Source organism: Chelmon rostratus, chromosome 14 (assembly GCF_017976325.1).
Source record: "Chelmon rostratus isolate fCheRos1 chromosome 14, fCheRos1.pri, whole genome shotgun sequence".
NCBI classification, from domain to species: Eukaryota; Metazoa; Chordata; class Actinopteri; order Chaetodontiformes; family Chaetodontidae; genus Chelmon; species Chelmon rostratus.
Genome location: NC_055671.1, coordinates 24,100,939 through 24,121,623, shown reverse-complemented (window position 1 = coordinate 24,121,623; position 20,685 = coordinate 24,100,939). Strand labels below are relative to the sequence as shown.

Here is a 20,685-nt window from a genome sequence, read left to right as displayed (position 1 = left end):
TTACACCACGGTCACTTGACAAAGAAAAGAAAACCTTAGGGTTTGACTAATACCTGTAACAATCGTTACCATCCCATTATGTTCTTATGCAATCCACGCTCTACATTAACTGATTAATCATGGACTATAAAACGTATCTGGCAACTATAAAAATTGTTGCTGATTAATTGTCTGGGCATCATATAATTGATTAATTCACTAAACCTTTCAGCTCTAATTGCAGAGCTAATACTGGGAGTGGTTGTAGTTGAAGAGCAACAATAGCATTAGAGGGTTTTCCCCGTAAATCCTGGAAGTGAAAGTAATAGCTGGTTGTCATATGATAGCTTTTCGTGAATGAATGTCAACAAACGGGAAACTACCTAGAGCCAGGTAAATAAACAAACAAGCAAAACAATTAGCGACCAAACAATCTGATGATTTTCAGTGCAGGTATCTTACTGTAGTGTTGTCCAGGTGCACAGAGCACACCAGTCTGTGGTGACTCCAAATCACAGCGCAGAGAAACACACTGAGCTTATCAAGCACTCAGTTCAACATAACCTTGACTCTTTGCAGCCTCCCAGACATATCAGAGACGCAGGGAGTTGATATATTTAGCCTAAACAACAGGTATGTTGTATTAACATTCACCTTTAAATCTGACAAAAGCTAAAAAAAAAAAAAAGTTGAGTCTGCTAAAATATTCCATTATAAGTAAAAGCCATGCACTGAAAATGTTTAGCTCCTTAAAATACAGATGTAACAGATGCATAACCAGCAAAATGAACTTAAAGTATTAAAAGTAGGAATTCATTATTGCAAATGGAATAACATGGGGGCATTTAAAAATAGTCTTAAAGTTAATGATAACTATAAGAAAAAAAATCCTGAAAATTATGAGCATGTACAAGAACGTGGCGAGAAAACAAAACTAAACACATGTTTACGCTACATTTTATCAAAAACACAATTTGTAAAATGTTATATAAGTTTTGTTAAACATGGATTAATAATTAAATGTACAGTGTGGTCAATAGGCAGAAGGCTACAACTGTACAACACAACAAGTAAGAAAACAAAAATAATGACGATTAAATACTTTGATCTATGTATGACGATTCACTGTTGATAATGACCTGAAATACTGCTGAGAAAGAGGCAGCGATGAGATAAGGTTAATCTTCCTCTGCGTGTAGTTCACGCGAGATTTTACGAGAGGATAAGTTGAGGGAACATGGCGACGTCTAATTTGCTAAAGGTAAGACCCACTTCAATTCAATTATTTGTATTTAACGCTCGATGAAGTGCTTGTCACTTGCGTGGTGCGATGTTAGCGTTTAGCTCTAACCTCAGCGAACAGCACACAGAGACTGTACACGACTGTGCTGTCAGCGTTGACTTTAGCTGGGAGCAGTTAAGTTACATCTGGCTAACATTAGCTACTTATCAGTGATTTAGCTGGCTAAATGGAATAGCTTCAGCACAGCTAAATATGAAGGAAAGAGGCAGATACGGGGGAGACGGATAAAAAAGGGAGACAGAAAACGGGTCCGGTTCATATCGTTATCTTAACCTTTGCTAAAATTTAACTATTATCTGTGTATACGTTAGCTACAAATCTCATATCATCTGTCAGTGAGTGGAACAGGAATCTGCAGCTGACCAGCCCCTTAAAATTCACGCTAAAGGCTGCTAATTAAGCAACTGTCGTATTAGTTTGTGTACATTAAGTGAACGTTAATCCTCACATGCTAGCTTGCTAACTAACTTTGCTTGACAGAAACCTTTAGCGGTGTCTGAATCAGTCATCATTCATGTCGTCAAGCAGTGGGACAGGAGAGGTGACACAGCTAAGAGACACTGACCAGAGCTGTATACCGCTTACAGAAGGATGGCATTGCAGTCAAAGCACACGACTTCTGCAGGGAAAATACTAACTGTGTGTACAGTCAATGCCACAGCATGCATCTAATCTAATCTGCCCTAATATCTGGAGCATTAATTATTACTGTCCCACCTCTCTTCTGTTTGTGCACTCTTCCGACATGATGACAGTCTCACACTCTTCATAGCATCCTGTCACTTACATGTTCCTCTGGTTAATTTTCACATGATTTAGTGAGCCAGTTTGGCATGTTTTAGACCAGTCCTGTATGTTTTGCACCACAGCCTTAAATGTAGCTAACATCCAGTGCTTTGAAGGGGAACTCCTGCAGCACTCAGCCCGTACAGACAGTTGTGCTTCAGTGCCGTCTGTGGCTCTGAAGGAAGCTTTGTCAGGTCTGAGGAAATACGCCCGGATGATGTGATCCGGATTGTCTCAGCTTGAATGAGGAAACTACAAAAGAAAACAAAGTTGTTCCGGAGCTTGACAGACCTGTGCTACAGTTTTCCACACTGTATAGTGTATACGTAGTGTTTATTAAGCTCAGGTCATACAGTGCATGTTATAGTTACACACTTACACACCATAGCTGCTTTACAGACAGGCCAAACAGACAACTACTCATTTAAGTCCAGCTGACTACTCTATAATATTCATTTTTAATTCTAAATTCTTAATACTAATATAACAGTTTTGATTAACAAGTAGCTATTTGCTATGCATGTACATTCACAATGTGAGCATGATGTATAGCTGCCCAGTCCATACTGGGAACCTGATTTGTTCTATGCATATGTGAAAATGTGGCCCTAGGATGTAAATAGTTGGGAAATGGGTACAGTTAGAATAACCAAAGCCTCTCTATAACAAAAGATAATGCAAGCTGCACCAGCGGTATGAAGGTATAAACACTACCTCTCTCCAGTGGGGATGGTCGTTTCTCACTCCATCCCCGTTGGGCGGTTTTAGATGGAGTATTGCTTGTCCATGTCATAACAGTACAACACTAAATACAGTACAAATTAAATGTTTGAGCCTTATTCTGCTGCTTGTTTTTATCTGCTACCCTAATATGGCCACTCCAGATCTCCAGAGCTCTAGATCTAAAGTGTGTGTGTTCCTGAGACAGATGAAAGATCTGATGCTCGAGTGCAGTGCATGTGAACAGACTCTGACAGCCTTCTTAAAGAAGAAAAATGTCAGTCAGTCGATCAAGTATATAAGAATGAATCCACTGCCAATGAAAAGTTTTGAATTGGTTTCAATCTTGATTGCTGAGAGGAATATTTCAGTTTAGAATGGATGCCGTGTTAGATGAAAATGCGTAATATTGCCATTTTACAGATGATGATTTAGTGTTAGATCCCCAATAATTTGCTCCATAATTTAGACAGATGTGCTTTTGTTTTATAGAGCAGGTAGAGGAGCCACTCAGGGTAACATCAGCACCATGCAGGTCTACAGCAGACCCAGACAGGGTGACATCAGCACCATGCAGGTCTACAGCAGACCCAGACAGGGTAACATCAGCTCCATGCAGGTCTACAGCAGACCCAGACAGGGTGACATCAGCTCCATGCAGGTCTACAGCAGACCCAGACAGGGTAACATCAGCACCATGCAGGTCTACAGCAGACCCAGACAGGGTAACATCAGCTCCATGCAGGTCTAAAGCAGACCCAGACAGGGTAACATCAGCTCCATGCAGGTCTACAGCAGACCCAGACAGGGTAACATCAGCTCCATGCAGGTCTACAGCAGACCCAGACAGGGTGACATCAGCACCATGCAGGTCTACATCAGCACCATGCAGGTCTACAGCAGACCCAGACAGGGTAACATCAGCTCCATGCAGGTCTACAGCAGACCCAGACAGGGTAACATCAGCTCCATGCAGGTCTACAGCAGACTAGAGCCCTAGATAATTGTGATGAGCATTTTTGACTTTTGACATGATCTTAATGAGCAGGAACAGCTGAATGTAGCAGTAACAGTCCTGTAAAAGCCCATTTTGTTTACCACTTTTATATTCAGCATAGCAATGATGCTGCTGGAAAAAAGAAGAATATGACATGCATCATTTTTAGGAAATATGACTCATGATATACACTCTGTTGAAGTGTATGATTCATTTTTTTTCCATGGGAAAGTGTCGTCGCAGCTGGAAACGGAGAGCAAAATTGAAAACGAGGACACCGGAGGATCTGAAGATAAAAGGAATAGAAGTAGTTAGAAAATGAGGGGAAAGTGGGCTTGTGGAGATGAGAGCGTAGACACGAACAGACAGAATTTTCAAGGATCCACATGTGGTTGGAAAGTTTGTAGGAGGAAAACTTGGAGACTTACGCTCAGTGAGAGTTACAAGAAGTACGATGGTCATCATTGAATGTGTGTCAAAGCGTCAGAGGGGGAGAGCCCTGGAGATTAGTGCAGCTGGAGATTACACCGGGGTGACTTTCTTCACACTTTGATCAGAAGCAGAGAAGAAGGGAGGGGTATGTGGCATGCCACTGTCAGCGGAGGCTCAGTGTTTTGGGATACTGCAGGTGTGTGTGAAGCAAAGAGGGAGAAGGAGGACAGTAATTTGGTGTGTTTGACTTTTGAAGGGAAGCTGCTGCAGAGTGGGTACCTTGAGTTTGTGTGTTATAAGGCGAAGCCGTATGAGCGAGCTCCTCTCAGATGTGGTTTTTAATGGTGCTGTTGAGATACAGGGGAAGTTGGAACGGTTTCAGGTGATGCTGGATGCTGCCAGGAGAAGATCTAGATGTTCCACTGAGGAACCAACTCAGACAGCTGCATCACTTTGGGTGGACACTGTAATAGTTTTCACTGTGAAGCTGTGAAACGCAACAAAAGAAGACAACCTGTAGAGGGCAGCAATACGCCTTTGCTGCGTCTAATCTGCTGCAAATTTAACAGAAGAAGAAGAAGCTATTAGAAACAAAGCTCATAAACAGTTTGAATCATGTATTTCACTTCGCTCCTGTCTGTTTCCAGAACAAAGGCTCCCTTCAGTTTGAGGATAAATGGGACCTGATGCGTCCCATCGTACTGAAGCTGCTACGGCAGGAGTCCGTCACCAAACAACAGTGGTTTGACCTGTTCTCGTGAGTTTACCGTAATGCAGCTGCTGTCAGCTTTGGCATTGATGTTGAAGGCAAACAGGAATAGATTGTTTCTGCTCTTCGCCTCCACAGAGACGTCCACGCTGTATGCCTGTGGGATGACAAAGGTCCAGCTAAGATCCACCAGGCCCTCAAAGAGGACATCCTAGATTTCATCAAACAAGCACAAGCAGTAAGACTAGAATCATAATGGGATTTTTGTCTGAACAGCTCTGAAATGATGCCGTTTCATGTCTAAACTGCTCTATACTCTCTGTACTACTCTGTTTTCATCCTCTGTGTTTTCATAAACAGAAAAATCACCTAGAAAAGAGTGTGAAGTTGTTGCCTCCGCTAACTGGAAGGTGTAACTACATAAATGTCTGGTAGCTGCTTTGCATTCTGGTCTATTGAGGCTTCTGTTAATGAAGAAAATACATATTCTTTCACTTCTATGATACGTTTCTACAGAGCCCACAGTGTCGTATGTAGAAAAAAAACATTGATGTGGAACAAATCTGTGCGAAGGGATGAATAAACAGCTGATGGATTGATAACCTGAGCACAACGATTAATAAACTGTAGAAGGAAAGAAATATTTGGTTGTTGTGTTGAGGACTTCTGATCCTGGACCCTGAACCTTGAGAACCACAGAGACGATAGCGTAGATAGTGTTTATATCCACTGAATGATACTGGAACATAAAACTATAATACATGTACTTTCTTATATGCTGCAGACAAAAGAATGACAATCAAACGCCCTGAAATGTATATAAATTATACACTGCAGGTCCTGTTCGGTTGTTAATTCAAAATGTAAGTGAAAGCGAATGTGTTCAGAGATATTTTGTGCTCAAAGAAGAATTGTACAGTGGCTATTTTACTGCATCACTTTACCCAGAAACTTTCATGTTTTTATTTGTAATTTCCCGCTTTTATTCTGAAAGCCTCACTTCAAAGTTTCCTCTAAACTGTCTACTTGATTTATTAAGCCGGTCTCTCAGTTTATTGATCGGTTCGCTCGGTTTAAAGTCTGCAGCATGTTTCCACGCAGATGTTTTCATCATATTCATCATGTGACCCCTGGTGGGTTTGCAGCTGCAGCTGTATCAAGATCATGATTCAAATCTTGGATCTTGACACCAGAACTTGTCATTCATTATTGATTTATGTGGATAGTAGAAACCGAATGTGCTCTCACTCTGTGTGTAAACTGCACTGATTCAAGTCCTCTCATGGTGGAATTCTGTACAGGAAGAAGACAAACGTTTAAAAACTTTCTAGCATCAATAACTGTGTGGTGTTTTTCGGTGAACCTCGCAAACCAGCAACTGCTGCTGTTGGTGGTTCACCACAGTGGCTCTCTACCTCTCACCATCATTAATATTCCTCACCTGTCAGTGTGTCAGTCAGATTCTGCAGGTGTTAATCCGCCTTGTGTTTCTCACTCTTTCTAAGCGTGTGTTGAGTCACCAGGACGACACGGCGTTGCTGAAGGCCTACATAGTGGAGTGGAGGAAGTTCTTCACGCAGTGTGACATCCTGCCCAAGCCTTTCTGCCAGCTGGAGATCACTCTGATGGGCAAGCAAGGAAGCAACAAGAAGTCCAACGTGGAGGACAGCATCGTCCGCAAGGTGAGGAGACGCGGGAGCAGAACTTTTTCTTCGCTGTGAAAACCACAGTGGGAACATGTTGCACGCTCTCATCTTATTGTGAGTAACACGACACTCTGATTATGTGTCTCTGTCCTCGCTGTGGGGATTCAGTTGATGCTGGACACCTGGAACGAGTCCATCTTCTCCAACATTAAAAACAGGCTACAGGACAGCGCCATGAAGCTGGTCCACGCTGAGAGGCTGGGAGAGGCCTTCGACTCCCAGCTGGTCATCGGCGTGCGAGAGTCCTACGGTGAGAAACACAATTACACAGGTCACCTTATCGGTCAGATACCTGCAGGCTTAGAGGACCATCAGTGTGAGCTGTCACCAGTCAGTAGATTCATCTTGTCTCAACCAAAACCTTCATCATCTCTGCTGTCACTATCAATACGGCTAAAATGCTAGAAAAATATTTAAAAAACACATTTAACAAGAAATGTGTTCTCTCTACTGCAGGTATTAATACAGCAGCTCTGTTTTTCTGTCTGAACAGTGAATCTGTGCTCCAACCCCGATGACAAGCTGCAGATCTACAGGGACAACTTCGAGAAGGCGTACATGGATTCAACGGAGAGGTTCTACAGAACACAGGCGCCTGCCTACCTTCAGCAGAACGGGGTCCAGAACTACATGAAATATGTGAGTATGAGTCGAGGACGCATCAGAATAAACAGTTCAGGTTTTTTTTTTTCTGTTTCCCTTCGACTGGTTTGAAGTGGGCGGGGCTTAGTTGGAAAAAAGGTTCATGATTATTAGAGAAAAACACATCTGAGTTTTTAGGGTCTTTAAGAAGATGTTGCTCCATTCGTTCTCATGAAAGCTGCTCACTGGGCTCACAGAGTCAGCAGAGCCGGGTGACAGCAGACCCCCTTTGGTGAATGAGATGACATATTTTAATCGTGCAGCTCTTCTGGACTTCCCAAATTTTATTGGGCCGAATGGATCAAATTCAGATCATATGAAGAGTAATTTCAGGGTGTTTATGGGCTCAGAAAAATGTATTCAGCCTTTTTACAGCTGCTCCTTTTCTAATGATGCATGAGAAAAATTATTTTTGGGCCTTTTTGGGCTTGACATGATGCAGCACTGCTGCGTGTGGCCACTACGCCTCACGGCCCACAGCTGCTCCTGCCGGCTCGGGATAACGTGCAGCGATGATAGAGCTAATGGTGAACGCTAATCTCATCAGTCACGCACCACAAAATGAAATTTTAAGAGGCTTAATACCAGGAAACTTATGGAATATCTTACTTCATGCATGTTCTTTTGTGATTAATGTCCTTTTATAGCCGGTCTCTCTATAAAAGGGGAGTCATGCCATGAATATAGATATAAATATATTTTTAAAGTAAGGTCAGCTGATAATATGAAACGTAGCTGCTGCTCCCTGCTCCTCGTAATAACTCCACTCTGAAGTTTTCACTCGCTGCTCCCAGCATGCTCTCCGCTCAAAGAAAATACCCCCGAACTCCTCATAACAAAGATGATCGCTGCTGTCCCGCAGTTGCATTTTACCACACGAGGCAGAAGCTTGAGACTTCTATTGAGGCTCCTGTTGCCTGTTTCGATGATCTTGGCAGGAAGTCAGCTGGACGAAGCAGTCAGGCAGCTGTGTGATCTGCTGCTGCAGCTGATCTCATGCTCGTCTTCTTCACGTCGCCTCTCTTACTCAAACAAAACTGGAGCATCGTGTCTGTTAAAGCTCAGCGTGAGCTCAAATGTCCGGTCAAGCTGTATTACGTTATATAAGTCATTGTTAATCAGACCACAGCCATACATACTGTATGTTGCATATGTAAAGCTTTTTGAGATGGAGTTGAGTATTTTATGTGAAATAAATGTGTTTTTTTCACCAGGCTGATTCAAAGCTGAGGGAAGAGGAGAAACGAGCGCTGCGATACCTGGAGACGAGACGAGACTGTAACTCTGTTCAAGCAGTGAGTAAATCACACGGCAGGACGGCGTCGCGTCTGACTGCTGAGTTTCAGTTTGCTGAATCCAACAGTTTAGTCAGTGGAAAAAAGAGCCTTGAAGTCATAAAGTTGTTTCTTCCAAAGTGCAACTCTGTTGTTTGGATTTGACATTTTGTACATTTTACATCCCAGTTTCATCATTGTTTACATTTATAGTCTTTATTTGTTTCAGTTGTATTTATTTTTTAAGATCTTGGTTATTTCATATTTTTGCCTTAAAGGATAACTTTAGTTTTTTACAACCTGGACCTTATTTGTAGCATTAAATACGACCATTTACTCACCCAGACAACTTTGGTGGCATTTGGAGTCGTTTTGAAGAAATTAGCCCCAGAGGAGCGGCGCGTATATCCGTATAATGCGAGTACTCGGGGCATCCATGCAGCCTCTATATAACACATAATCTGCGGAAACTCGTTCATATTCCAATATTTTGTTATGATATGCTGGTGCTATTCCCCTCTGAGCCGGCGGTCGGCTAGTTTAGCTGTAGTTTGGCACAGCTATGGTTCGTTATTGCGTATTCGTAGCCGACCGCCGCAGAGTTAGCCGTGTTGTGGCTGGCTGCTCGCAGCGCCCGGCGTTCAGTAATGACATCATCCACGTCAGAGGTAGTTGCCTAGAGACGCTGGATGTTGATAACATGCCACCACGGGCTCAGAGGGGAATAGCACCAGCATATCATAACTAAATATTGGAATATGAACGAGTTTCCGCAGATTATGCGATTGAGGCTGCACATGGATGCCCCGAGTACTCGCATTATACGGATATACGCGCCGCTCCTCTGGGGCTAATTTCTTCAAAACGACTCCAAATGCCACCAAAGTTGTCTGGGTGAGTAAATGGTCTTATTTAATGCTAGAAATAAGGTCCAGGTTGTAAAAAACGAGAGTTATCCTTTAAGGTTCTTTGTAATATTCTCAGTTTTTTGAGATGACGATGACGATGACCTTGAAGTGCATTTCCCAGAATGCTGTGTTTTATTAATGCTTTAATACTGCACGTACCTCTCATGTATGTCCACTGTGTCGTTTTCCTCCTGTTCATCTTCCCAGCTGATGGAGTGTTGCGTCAACGCACTCGTCACATCATTCAAGGAGACCATCTTAGCCGAGTGTCCAGGCATGATCAAACGAAACGAGACAGAGAGTGAGTACGGCAGGACCGCTCCCACCAAAGGCTCGGCCAGCTCAGGTTTGCACCAGGAAATAGCCCTGACCAAACCTCCTTGTCCAGCATCTGAACGCCTGTAGAACGTGCGTGTGTCGCCCCCCCTCTCCTCTGAAATCAATGTGTGATGATACACTAAGGATTGTGGGGGAGCATTCGTGCTTAATGGAACTAAAATACCTGTAAACCTGCTCAGAAATCATAGAAGAACTCTGAACTCCGAACTCCAGAACCTGCCTGAGAGTCGAGGCTGGTACCAGTTTGCCAAAACGTCTTACTTCCTGTTTACATTTCCTAATTATTGGAAATGCAGTTCCAAAACTTGGAGAATGATAATGATAATGTCCCAAATAAAAGAACGACAAATAATAACAAAATCCATCAATATTAACTTTTCCGCTATCAGTGTTTTTTGACCTTCTGTGACGCTCTCTCACAGAACATACCTGTACCTCTACCAACTGTTTTCATTTAAACTGTCCACACATTTGCATTTTTTAACCGTGAGTTTTTGAGAAGGATGGTGCAGATGATAGTTTTACTTTCTTTCATTCTGAGCTCAGTTTTAAGGTGGTAAATTCTCTCAGATCAGGGAGTTCACAGGTAACCAGAGAGACCGTGGGTCCATTTTAACGTCTTTGATGCTGCTGCTGCAGTTCAGGACAGACACCTGAGTGGATCAATTACTTGGAGAGATAGAATCGTTTAAGTGAACAGAAGAAGTTTTAATTAAGTAAAAGTAGTTTTACAGGAAGTTTGTCTGAATTAAAAACAGTTTAAATCTGTCATGTGTTTAAAACGTGCTCAGACTTCTTAAAACGAGCTCGTGGATCATTGATGGTTCACTGTAATAAATGATCGTTAACATTAGCTTGTAGTACATTCTGTATTGAACATTTTTATGATTAAGGTGTCTGCTCGCTGTCTGGGCTGCATAAACCACCTATTATTATTGTGTGTGTGTGTGTGTGTGTGTGTGTGTGTGTGTGTGTGTGTGTGTGTGTGTGTGTGTGTGTGTGTGTGTGTGTGTGTGTGTGTGTGTGTGTGTGTGTGTGTGTGTGTGTGTGTGTGTGTGTGGGACCTCCACAGTAATGGATTTTAAAGCAGCTCTTCTTCTGCTGCTTCTATAATGCAGCTGCCAAATCAAAGCTCAGTGTTTAATACATCCCATCAGGTCCCGCTTACGTTTCTGTTGCTGCACTTGGAGAAAAGCCTGACACTGAGTTTCTCTCTGCAGCTTCAGCTTATCATTATCTTCATTATTTGATATCTTTTGATTTCCTTTAATCTCTGAAATATCAAAACGATGAACACTCATTTCCAGATCGGTTCAGTTTTTTCACCTGTAGTGTCTCCACAGGTTTATTTACCGTAGTTCACCGTGGACTCGTTCTAAAAGTGGCCATGTTGCTTTTCTCTCCATCTCAGAGTTGCACCTGATGTTCTCCCTCATGGACAAAGTGCCCAGCGGCATCGAGCCCATGCTGAAGGACCTGGAGGAGCACATCATGAGCGCTGGTCTGGCTGATATGGTGGCCTCAGCAGAGACCATCACCTCTGTGAGTGTCACGTGCTCGATGTTTGAACATCATTCCAACCAAGACAGTACTATGATAATAATAAAAATTACCGTATTTTCCGGACTATAAGGCGCACCTAAAAGCCTTTAATTTTCTCAAAAACCGACAGTGCGCCTTATAATCCCATGCGCCTTTTATATGGATCAATATTGGTTAATTATGGCTATCGTAGTCAGGGGGCGTGGCCGAAGTAACAGCGGTATTCCACTCTCTGCGTGCCGTCATCCTTTTACTGGCGCGTGCAGTCAGCTGTCAACCTGAATAAGAAAATTACTACTTCACTGAACAATGAAAAAATATGAATATATGCTAAATTATAGGCAATTAAAATATTAATCAAATGTGGTTAATGTGATTTCTGTTCCTGAGCCGCGGGTTGCCGACCCCTGATCTGGCGGATGCATAACGCAACCCCACGGTACTTTCTATGCACTTATATATGAAAAAAGTTTAGGCCAATAGGCCATTCATTGAAGGTGTGCCATATAATCCGCTGCGCCTTATAGTGCAGAAAATACGGTAACTTTATTTATACAGAACTTTTCTTCACAAGTGCTTCACAAAAGAAAAAAAAGCTAGATGAGGAAGATAAAATGAGACGTGAGCACAGAGGAAGTAAAGACTGAATAAGATCAATAAATAGGAGTAAAAACAGTTTTATCAAACTTGTCTGAAAGCTTTCACAAAAGGAAAGTTTTAAGGGTCAGTTACTATAGTAACTGCTGGGATCTCATCATCACTTCAGTGAAGAAACAAACACGAGTCGGACAATCAGAAAACTCAGTCAATATTTCTTAGCTGCTCAGTTGAGATATGTGATTAACTGGTGCGCAACAGAATATTATTCCAAATGGAAACATATTGAACTTAACTATGATACATGCCAACCTCAATCGAGACTTGGAGACAAAGCTAGTTCAGGACTTAAAGAAGTGAGCCCTATCATTTAAACGACCCTTAAGATTTGGTGGGATATAGTGAATAAATTCAAGTTGGGAGGGGACTGTAAATTGTTGATATGGCCCGCATTACCCTAAATTCAGAAGTGGTCAGCTTGATAATATCTTTCTGAGATGGGTGGAAAAGGGAATCACAGCAGTGTGCACTCTAACTGAAGGGACTGTGTTTAAATCTTTCGAGAAAGTAAAAACTGAATTCAACTTGGCTAACTCAGACCTGTTCAGATACTTCCAATTAAGACACTTCTTTAATTCAGATATTAGGGCTCATTTATCACAAGAGGGCAGTGAACTAGTTGAAATGGTGAGAGGGGCAGACCAAAATTTGCCATCAAAAATTGTATCGAGACTATATAAATGTCTACATAACTGTGATAGGACTAACTCATTGTATGTAAAACAAAAGTGGGAAACTGAATTGCAACTGAAAGTGTCAGAGGAAGCTTGGCTTTCTATTTGCCTGCTTCAACCAGCTCTGGACAATGGAGGGAATATGGCTGGAAAAACATAATTAGGTATTTTATATCACCACACATCAAAAGTAAGCAGCCTAAAAGTTTACAGCCGTGCTGGAGACAATGTGGTAATATGGGTTTATATCAGAGAGCATCACACAGCATTTAGCTTCATTTAGCTAACTGGTTCCACTGTTTATCTGTTAATTTTAGATAGATAGATAGATAGATAGATAGATAGATAGATAGACGTTATTCATCCCAAGCTGGGAAATTGCAGTGCAGCAGCAGCATTACACACAGTGAAATAAGACTATAAAGAGCAAACTATACATAATAAAATATCAAAATAGGGAGCAGTAAAAAGATTATATACATAATAATAAAATAGTAAACAGTAGTAATGAAAAAGTATTGCACAAAAAGAATATCTACAGCAAATGGCAGTGTGTAAAAAATAAAGTGTACCGTGACTGTAAGCATACACACAGTGAAAAAAGTGAAAATTTGTGAAATAGGACTAAAAAGAGCAAACTATACAGAATAAAATATCAAAATAGCAAGCAGTAAAAAATATATACATAATAATTAAAATATCAAAAGCAGCAAACAGTAGTGGTAAGAAGAATTGTATTATTATTTTTTTTTTTAGCTGTTATTGTACAGTGCAATGGCATGTGGCAGGAAAGATTTCCTGTAGCTGTAGCTGTAGCAGCCTGTGGGAGAAGGTGCTCCGCTGTCTGTCCACTGTGTGATGGAGAGGGTGCCGATCATCGTCCATGATGGATAGCAGTTTATTCAGCGTCCTCCTCTCCACCACAGTCTGAAAAGATATTTTGGTTAAATATCAAAACCATTTACCTTTAACCTTTAGTTAAAGCAGACTGTCAGATCAGTTTGTTTATCTGCTCCTTCTGTCTTTGTTTTTTGTGTCTTTAATGTTTGGATTTTGAAATCTGCTCTGGCCTGGAAGTTAAACCGTTTGCTTCCTTCCCTCAGTACTGATGCATCAAACTGGCCAAACTGATCACCGATCAGCTGATGAACTCGTGGTTGAAAGCTCCACACGAAGCTGCTCAGTGGACTTTGAAATGATATTTTGTCAAACTAGTATATCTAAGATGAAGAATGGTGGGTTAATCATCTGTTGTTTGATGCAGGACTCGGAGAAGTACGTGGAGCAGCTGCTCACCTTGTTTAACCGCTTCAGTCGACTGGTGAAAGAGGCCTTTCAGGACGACCCGCGCTTCCTGACAGCGAGAGACAAAGTGAGCTCAGCTTTTTCCTAATGAGTCCACGAACAACACACCGCCGCTAAATGTTCTTAAACTGACTCTTTTCAACCTCTCCGCAGGCGTACAAAGCTGTTGTGAATGACGCCACTATATTTAAGTTAGAACTCCCCATGAAACAGAAAGGGTAAGAGATGCTCCAGGTGTGAAGTTCAGTTTGTGCTCTGATGCTGAAGGCAGTGAAGTCTGACTGCACTAGCTGTCCTCTCCTGTGCTTCCAGGGTGGGCCTGAAAACTCAGCCGGAGTCCAAGTGTCCAGAGCTGCTGGCCAACTACTGTGACATGCTGCTGAGGAAGACCCCGCTGAGCAAGAAGCTCACCTCCGAGGAGATCGAGGCCAAACTCAAGGAAGTGGTACGTTTCAGGGAACCGTCACGTTTGTGTTTGTTAGCAGCCTTTTCTGTATTAGCCCCATTAGAACTTTACTTTGAACGTGAACGTCAGTAATCATCTGTGTGCCGTTTGCAGCTGTTAGTGCTGAAGTACGTCCAGAACAAAGACGTGTTCATGCGCTACCACAAAGCCCACCTGACCCGTCGACTCATCCTGGACATCTCAGCGGACAGCGAGATCGAGGAGAACATGGTGGAGTGGCTCAGGGTAAGATCTGATTGGACAGCTGTGCAGTCTGAGAGTCAGTGACATTTACCGTTCACTTTACTGTCCACTGATCTGAAAAGTTGCAGAAACATTAAGTTTAAGCCAAAAAAAACCCCAACAGAATTACTTGAGGAGGTTTTTCACCACCTGTAAAAATTGTCTACCTGTGATGTCATGTGTCCTGACAGGAAGTAGGAATGCCGGCCGACTATGTCAACAAGCTGGCCAGGATGTTTCAGGACATCAAGGTGTCAGAGGACCTCAACCAGTCTTTCAAAGAAATGCATAAACATAACAAGCTTGCTTTACCAGGTGAGAGGTAGAAGAGACTCACTCACACTTCACACACACGCTGCAGGTGATAAAGTCGGCCATGTTTTATACAGTCTGTCAAAAAAACAAACAGATTTTCAGCTGCTGGGCCGCGAGGACACAACAATCCACCTTTAATAAATGACTGAAGTCATTGCTCCTGAAAGAAATATTTCAGTATTTGGGGAAATTAGTGAGATGAGAAGACTGATTCTACTCTCATGTCTGCGTGCTGGATATGAAACTAGAGCCAATGGGCAGTTAGCCTAGCTTAGCATAGAAAGTGGAAGTAGGGGGAAACGGCTAGCTTGGCTCTGCCCAGAGTTCAGAAATACACCTGCAAACACCTCTCAAGCTCACTAATGAACATGTTAAAACTTGTTTGTTAAATCCCGACACAAACAGAAACGTGGAAGCGCTGAAACATACGACTTGTGAGCTTCGTTGTTGAGTTAGGCTAACCGCTAAACCTGCTTCCAGCTTCATATTTTCTGTGCAGACATGGGAGAGGCATCGATCGTCTCTTTAACTCTCTGCAAGAAAGCAAACGTGCATGCTTCCAAAATTTCAAACTGTTCCGTTAAATCCTCGTTCTAGACTGTAAGTTAAAGACGTGCTAACTGTGAGCGGTCGTCAGTCAGTAACTGCGATGTCTCCCTGTGTTCAGCCGACTCGGTCAACATAAAGATCCTGAACGCCGGAGCCTGGTCGAGGAGCAGCGAGAAGGTTTTCGTCTCTCTGCCGACAGAGCTGGAAGATTTGATACCAGAGGTAGAAGACTTCTATAAGAAGAACCACAGCGGCAGGAAGCTTCACTGGCATCACCTCATGTCCAACGGCATCGTGAGTGTCACACGCGTAGAAACACACACACACACACACTGCACATGACTCAGAGCTATGCGAGCGGCTTCATCGGCCTTCAGGAAAGTCTCACTACAGTGAAAACGCTTGACGAACCCTCTGTTTACTTCCTGCTCAGCACCACCAGTCAGTCATAGCGACTAGCTGGTGAACTAGATGTTTCAGTCAGGAGGTGGTGGAGACCAAATCAGAGCCGAAAGGAGAGCAAACGTTGTGAGGTGTTGAAGACAAATAAAATGAAATAAAAGATAACGATGCTAATTAGCTGCTCTGTTGTCAATTGTTCTATTTGATCTGCAAGCTTTTTATTAAGTTTGTGGAGACATTTTTTATTTTTTTTTAACATAACTTTTCTGCATCCTTTCAAACGTCAGTCACTCACGTCATAACGGAGCATCCAAACTTAAAGAGCAGTAATTTCGGCATAGATTTTGTGTGTATTTCAGATGTAACTGGTATCTGAATTTGCATCCACTTCTTATAAATATGCTGCACGTGAAAGGACATGATTTGTGAGTGAAGGCTGGAATTCAAACAAACATCCCTCAAATATTTTCCAGCTATTGTTTCCACATACTGCACACACGTATCATCAATCCTTTTTGGGACCACAACAGTTCTGTTTTGTTCTCTCTGTGAAAGAACCTGAGAGAGACTAAATAAAATCTCACTTCTCCAGATAACCTTTAAGAACGAGGTGGGCCAATACGACCTGGAGGTGACCACCTTCCAGCTGGCTGTGCTGTTTGCCTGGAACCAGAGACCCAGAGAGAGGATCAGCTTTGAAAACCTCAAGCTAGCCACCGAGCTGCCGGACGCCGAGCTGCGACGCACTCTCTGGGTAATTGGAGACGGGTTGCAGACGGGTGTCGGCACATTCACCTGTCTGAATCGCAGGTTTAGTCGCTGCAGCGATGCCAGTGTTGAGTTTCAGAACTGAAGCAGCTTCTTTTATTAACCTGATTATTTCCACTGCTTCCTCACTCTCTCAGTCTCTGGTGGCGTTTCCCAAACTCAAGCGGCAGGTGTTGTCCTACGACCCCGTGGTGTCTTCACCCAAAGACTTTGCAGAAGGAACGCTGTTCTACGTCAACCAGGAGTTTTCTCTCATGTAAGGAAAAGTCAGCATGTTCACAATGTTTCTGGATCCTTTTAGATGCTAACTAGCACGTTGCAGGAAGTTTAAAGGCACAGGAACTTGTAGATGTTAGCCTTGTTGTTGCTCTTCTGTTAGCTCTGTCATCAGTTGATTTGCTCTTGACTCAAAGGATAACTTTCGTTTTTTACAACCTGGACCTTATTTGTAGCATTAAATACGACCATTTACTCACCCAGACAACTTTGGTGGCATTTGGAGTCGTTTTGAAGAAATTAGCCCCAGAGGAGCGGCGCGTATATCCGTATAATGCGAGTACTCGGGGCATCCATGCGCAGCCTCTATATAACACATAATCTGCGGCGAAACTCGTTCATATTCTAATATTTAGTTATGATATGCTGGTGCTATTCCCCTCTGAGCCCGTGGTGGCATGTTATCAACATCTAGTGCAGGCATGTCAGACTCATTCCATAAAGGGCCGTGTGGCTGCAGGTTTTTGTTCCAACCAAGGAGGAGCACACCAGGCCAACCAATCAACATCAAGGGATCACTTAGTTATCAGCTGAAGACTGAAATCAGCTGATTAATTGATTCCAGCCTGGTGTGCTCCTCCTTGGTTGGAACGGAAACCTGCAGCCACACGGCCCTTTATGGAATGAGTTTGACATGCCTGATCTAGTGTCTCTAGACAACTACCTCTGATGTGGATGATGTCATTACTGAACGCCGCGTGCTGCGAGCAGCCAGCCACAACACGGCTGACTGCGGCGGTCGAACGCCTAACGAACCATAACTGTGCCAAACTACAGCTAAACTAGCCGACCGCCGGCTCAGAGGGGAATAGCACCAGCATATCAGAACTAAATATTGGAATATGAACGAGTTTCGCCGCAGATTATGTCTTATATAGAGGCTGCGCATGGATGCCCCGAGTACTCGCATTATACGGATATACGCGCCGCTCCTCTGGGGCTAATTTCTTCAAAACGACTCCAAATGCCACCAAAGTTGTCTGGGTGAGTAAATGGTCGTATTTAATGCTACAAATAAGGTCCAGGTTGTAAAAAACTAAAGTTATCCTTTAAATTCTTTTATCTCTGAGCTGAAACAAAATGTCCAAACACTGAACGCTGCTTTCACCTGAGCGTTGCCTCAGTGTGTGATTCAGAAGTCAAGTTAAATTATTGTGGTGACTCAGGGAGGCGAAGGAAGACCGGAACTACGCAGTGACCAGTTTGCGTTGTGGAGGTAAAAGCAGCCCGAGTGCAGGATGTAGATGATGCTCACTTGTGTTTCCTGCTACTCAGACAAAAATTCAATTATTGTGATTTCTCCAAAAAGAAAACTCTTTCAGGTGAGTTTTCCTACTTTGACTTTGACAGGCTTCTATGCAGCCATCAGCAGCAGGAATGCTGTTTGTTCAGTCTCCTCGTCTTTGATACACAGATCGTAGCCAAAACAAGTGAGGTTCAATGTTTTTGCATTGAGGAGTGTTAGCATATGTTAAAGTATGTGAGTGCAACAGTTTAACAGCATTAGAAATTGATGTTTTTTCAGAGTTTTTACATATTCTACCTTTTTTATTCATTGGTTCGTTAAATACATATTTCTTTAGTTGAAAATGTGTTTAAATAAATAAAGTTTAATTATTTTTTCATCCCTAAAGAGAAATGAAACCTGACTGAGGTGGTCATCGCTCTTGAGCATGAAACATTTTGGGAACTTCCTCTCTTTTGTTAAGGGCTGAATCATGTCTGCCCAGTAAATGTGAAGCTACAGCCAGCAGCTGGTTAGCTTAGCTTAGCATAATGACTGGAAATGAGCAAACGGCTAGCCTGGCTCACAAACTGTTGCTTTAACACTTCAGATTAAAAATAATCTGTAAACGCTTACTGTTGACTCAGGTTGTTTGTCTTTTTTAATTAAACTTTACAGAAAAAACTCAAAGGTTCAGAAAAGGGGGAAGATTAACCTGATTGGTCGGCTGCAGCTCACCACAGAGCGAATGAGAGAAGAGGAGAACGAGGGCATCGTCCAGCTCAGGATACTGAGAACGCAGGTATGGAGATGAGCTCGCAGCATGCAGGTGGAGACCCCGCTGTCCTCTCCTCTGTTATGTAACACCACCTGCTGTGAATAAATGCCTTCACCTTCCACTTCCCACCGCCGACGTCCATCAGACGCCTGTGGTGGTGTTTGTATAAACTCGCAGGCTGCAACATAACCCATCTTTCTCACCTGTTTCCCACGTCCAGGAGGCCATAATCCAGATCATGAAGATGAGGAAGCGCATCAACAACGCCCAGCTGCAGACGGAGCTGGTGGAGATCCTAAAGAACATGTTTTTACCACAGAAGAAGATGATCAAGGAGCAGATCGAGTGGCTGATAGATCACAAGTACATAAAGCGGGATGAGACCGATATAAACACCTTCATCTACATGGCATAGCACGGCACGTCAGGAGGACCCGTGTTGACTTTGGTTTCAGTGGATCAGGCCTGATGGACACTAAGATACTTCCAGGCTCCCCGTCCTCTATTTAAAAAAAAAAACAAAAAAAATCCAATCTCGTGCAGGGAGGCATGAATTTCAGACTGAGACCTACCTATTTAAAAAAAAAGTGGAACTTCCTGCCTTAAAGTTGTACAAAGAAAAAAAAAGCAAACGTTGAAGTGGGAGTCTTCACCAAGTGGTTCTAAGTGTTTTTAGTTGGAGGGGGTTTCTTTGCTGTCCAGATGAGGCTGTTGATGTCAATGGTCTGTGGTTGACGCCACGACGTCTCCTCTGGGCGGCCGCGACGGCGCTCCTGCTCCGTGCTCGCGCGAGTCTCGAAGGCGTGCTGACAGGAAAAGCTGAGGAACTTTAGACTGCCGATATTTTCAGATACCAGTTTTAATCCACGTCAAACCCTTGAACAAAACGCTGCCCTCTTCACGCGGAGGCGACGCTGCGTCAAGCAGCCGGTTGGTTCGCGGCCCCGATGCTGTCACGACTCTCTGCAGTCGCACTTAAAGTGATCAAACACTTAATCTGGACATTCAGTGTTTATAAAGAGCCAGATAAGCACTTCACAGTTCGCAGGACTGAACCAGAACCAACACAGAGCCAGCTCCAACCCCCGCCAAGCCTCTGTTTCTGGGTAAAAAGGAGTATGTGGGGAAGAAATCAGCATATGGCTATAATCTCTAATCTGTCTCCCTCTACCGAATGTGCCCAGAGACAGAGGTGGTGCTGGAGCTCATGTTGGTGACGACTCTCCTCTCTGCAGGAGGCCAGGGAGCAGAGGCTGAGGTCAGTATTACACATGGTAAATACTACAATTCAAAGGTATAGGAGAGTGTACCATGAGATGTGAATAATGAAATGATTAAATAAACAGCACCTTATTATAAAACGACACCCAGGCCTGTCATTCGTCCAGTTTCATATTTAACAGGAGACGACTCCGATTTAAAAAAGGTGAAGTAACACAGACATGCACACAGAATGAGTTTCTATTCACAGCAAACGATGAAGTTTATCAGTTTGTAATGTGTTCAGCTGAATGTTGGTCGGTTTGTTAATCGCTGCGTTCTGCTTATTTATGGTCAACAGAGCGCGTCCTCACTTTTTCTAGTTTTTGCTACGAGTTGAGAAGATCAAAGTAAATATTAAGCTGCTGTCAGCAGGTGAAAAAAATATATACTTAAATTATACTTTGTGAAGAATGTACTAAATACACTTCAAGTAGTCTTAAGTGTACTC

General features: G+C 42.9%; 1 protein-coding gene across 2 annotated transcripts; it reads left to right on the top strand.

Annotated features, from left to right (window-relative positions):
- Positions 1 to 1,194: 1,194 nt before the first annotated feature.
- Positions 1,195 to 19,531, top strand: cul5b (cullin 5b). 2 transcript variants are annotated; one of them, XM_041951835.1, is made up of 19 exons: positions 1,195 to 1,240; positions 4,865 to 4,974; positions 5,065 to 5,164; positions 6,432 to 6,608; positions 6,741 to 6,882; positions 7,126 to 7,271; positions 8,489 to 8,569; positions 9,664 to 9,757; positions 11,207 to 11,337; positions 13,933 to 14,040; positions 14,127 to 14,191; positions 14,286 to 14,418; positions 14,533 to 14,664; positions 14,853 to 14,976; positions 15,644 to 15,819; positions 16,520 to 16,681; positions 16,833 to 16,951; positions 18,875 to 18,998; positions 19,195 to 19,531. In XM_041951835.1, the coding sequence occupies exons 1-19, from the start codon at positions 1,217 to 1,219 to the stop codon at positions 19,387 to 19,389; spliced, it is 2,343 nt and encodes a 780-aa protein (XP_041807769.1). In that variant the 5' UTR covers positions 1,195 to 1,216; the 3' UTR covers positions 19,390 to 19,531. The 2 variants fall into 2 exon arrangements, with proteins under 2 accessions (XP_041807769.1, XP_041807768.1); XM_041951834.1 differs by having other exon boundaries at positions 9,664 to 9,802.
- The last annotated feature ends 1,154 nt before the right edge of the window (positions 19,532 to 20,685 follow it).

What these genes read in the sequence shown, in the direction of transcription:
- cul5b (XM_041951834.1), top strand. Translation starts at nt 1,217, where the DNA reads ATGGCGACGTCTAATTTGCTAAAG. An exon ending in AGCTGCGACGCACTCTCTGG is followed by an intron (nt 16,682 to 16,832) that starts GTAATTGGAGAC and finishes TCACTCTCTCAG; the next exon opens with TCTCTGGTGGCGTTTCCCAA. An exon ending in TCAGGATACTGAGAACGCAG is followed by an intron (nt 18,999 to 19,194) that starts GTATGGAGATGA and finishes TCCCACGTCCAG; the next exon opens with GAGGCCATAATCCAGATCAT.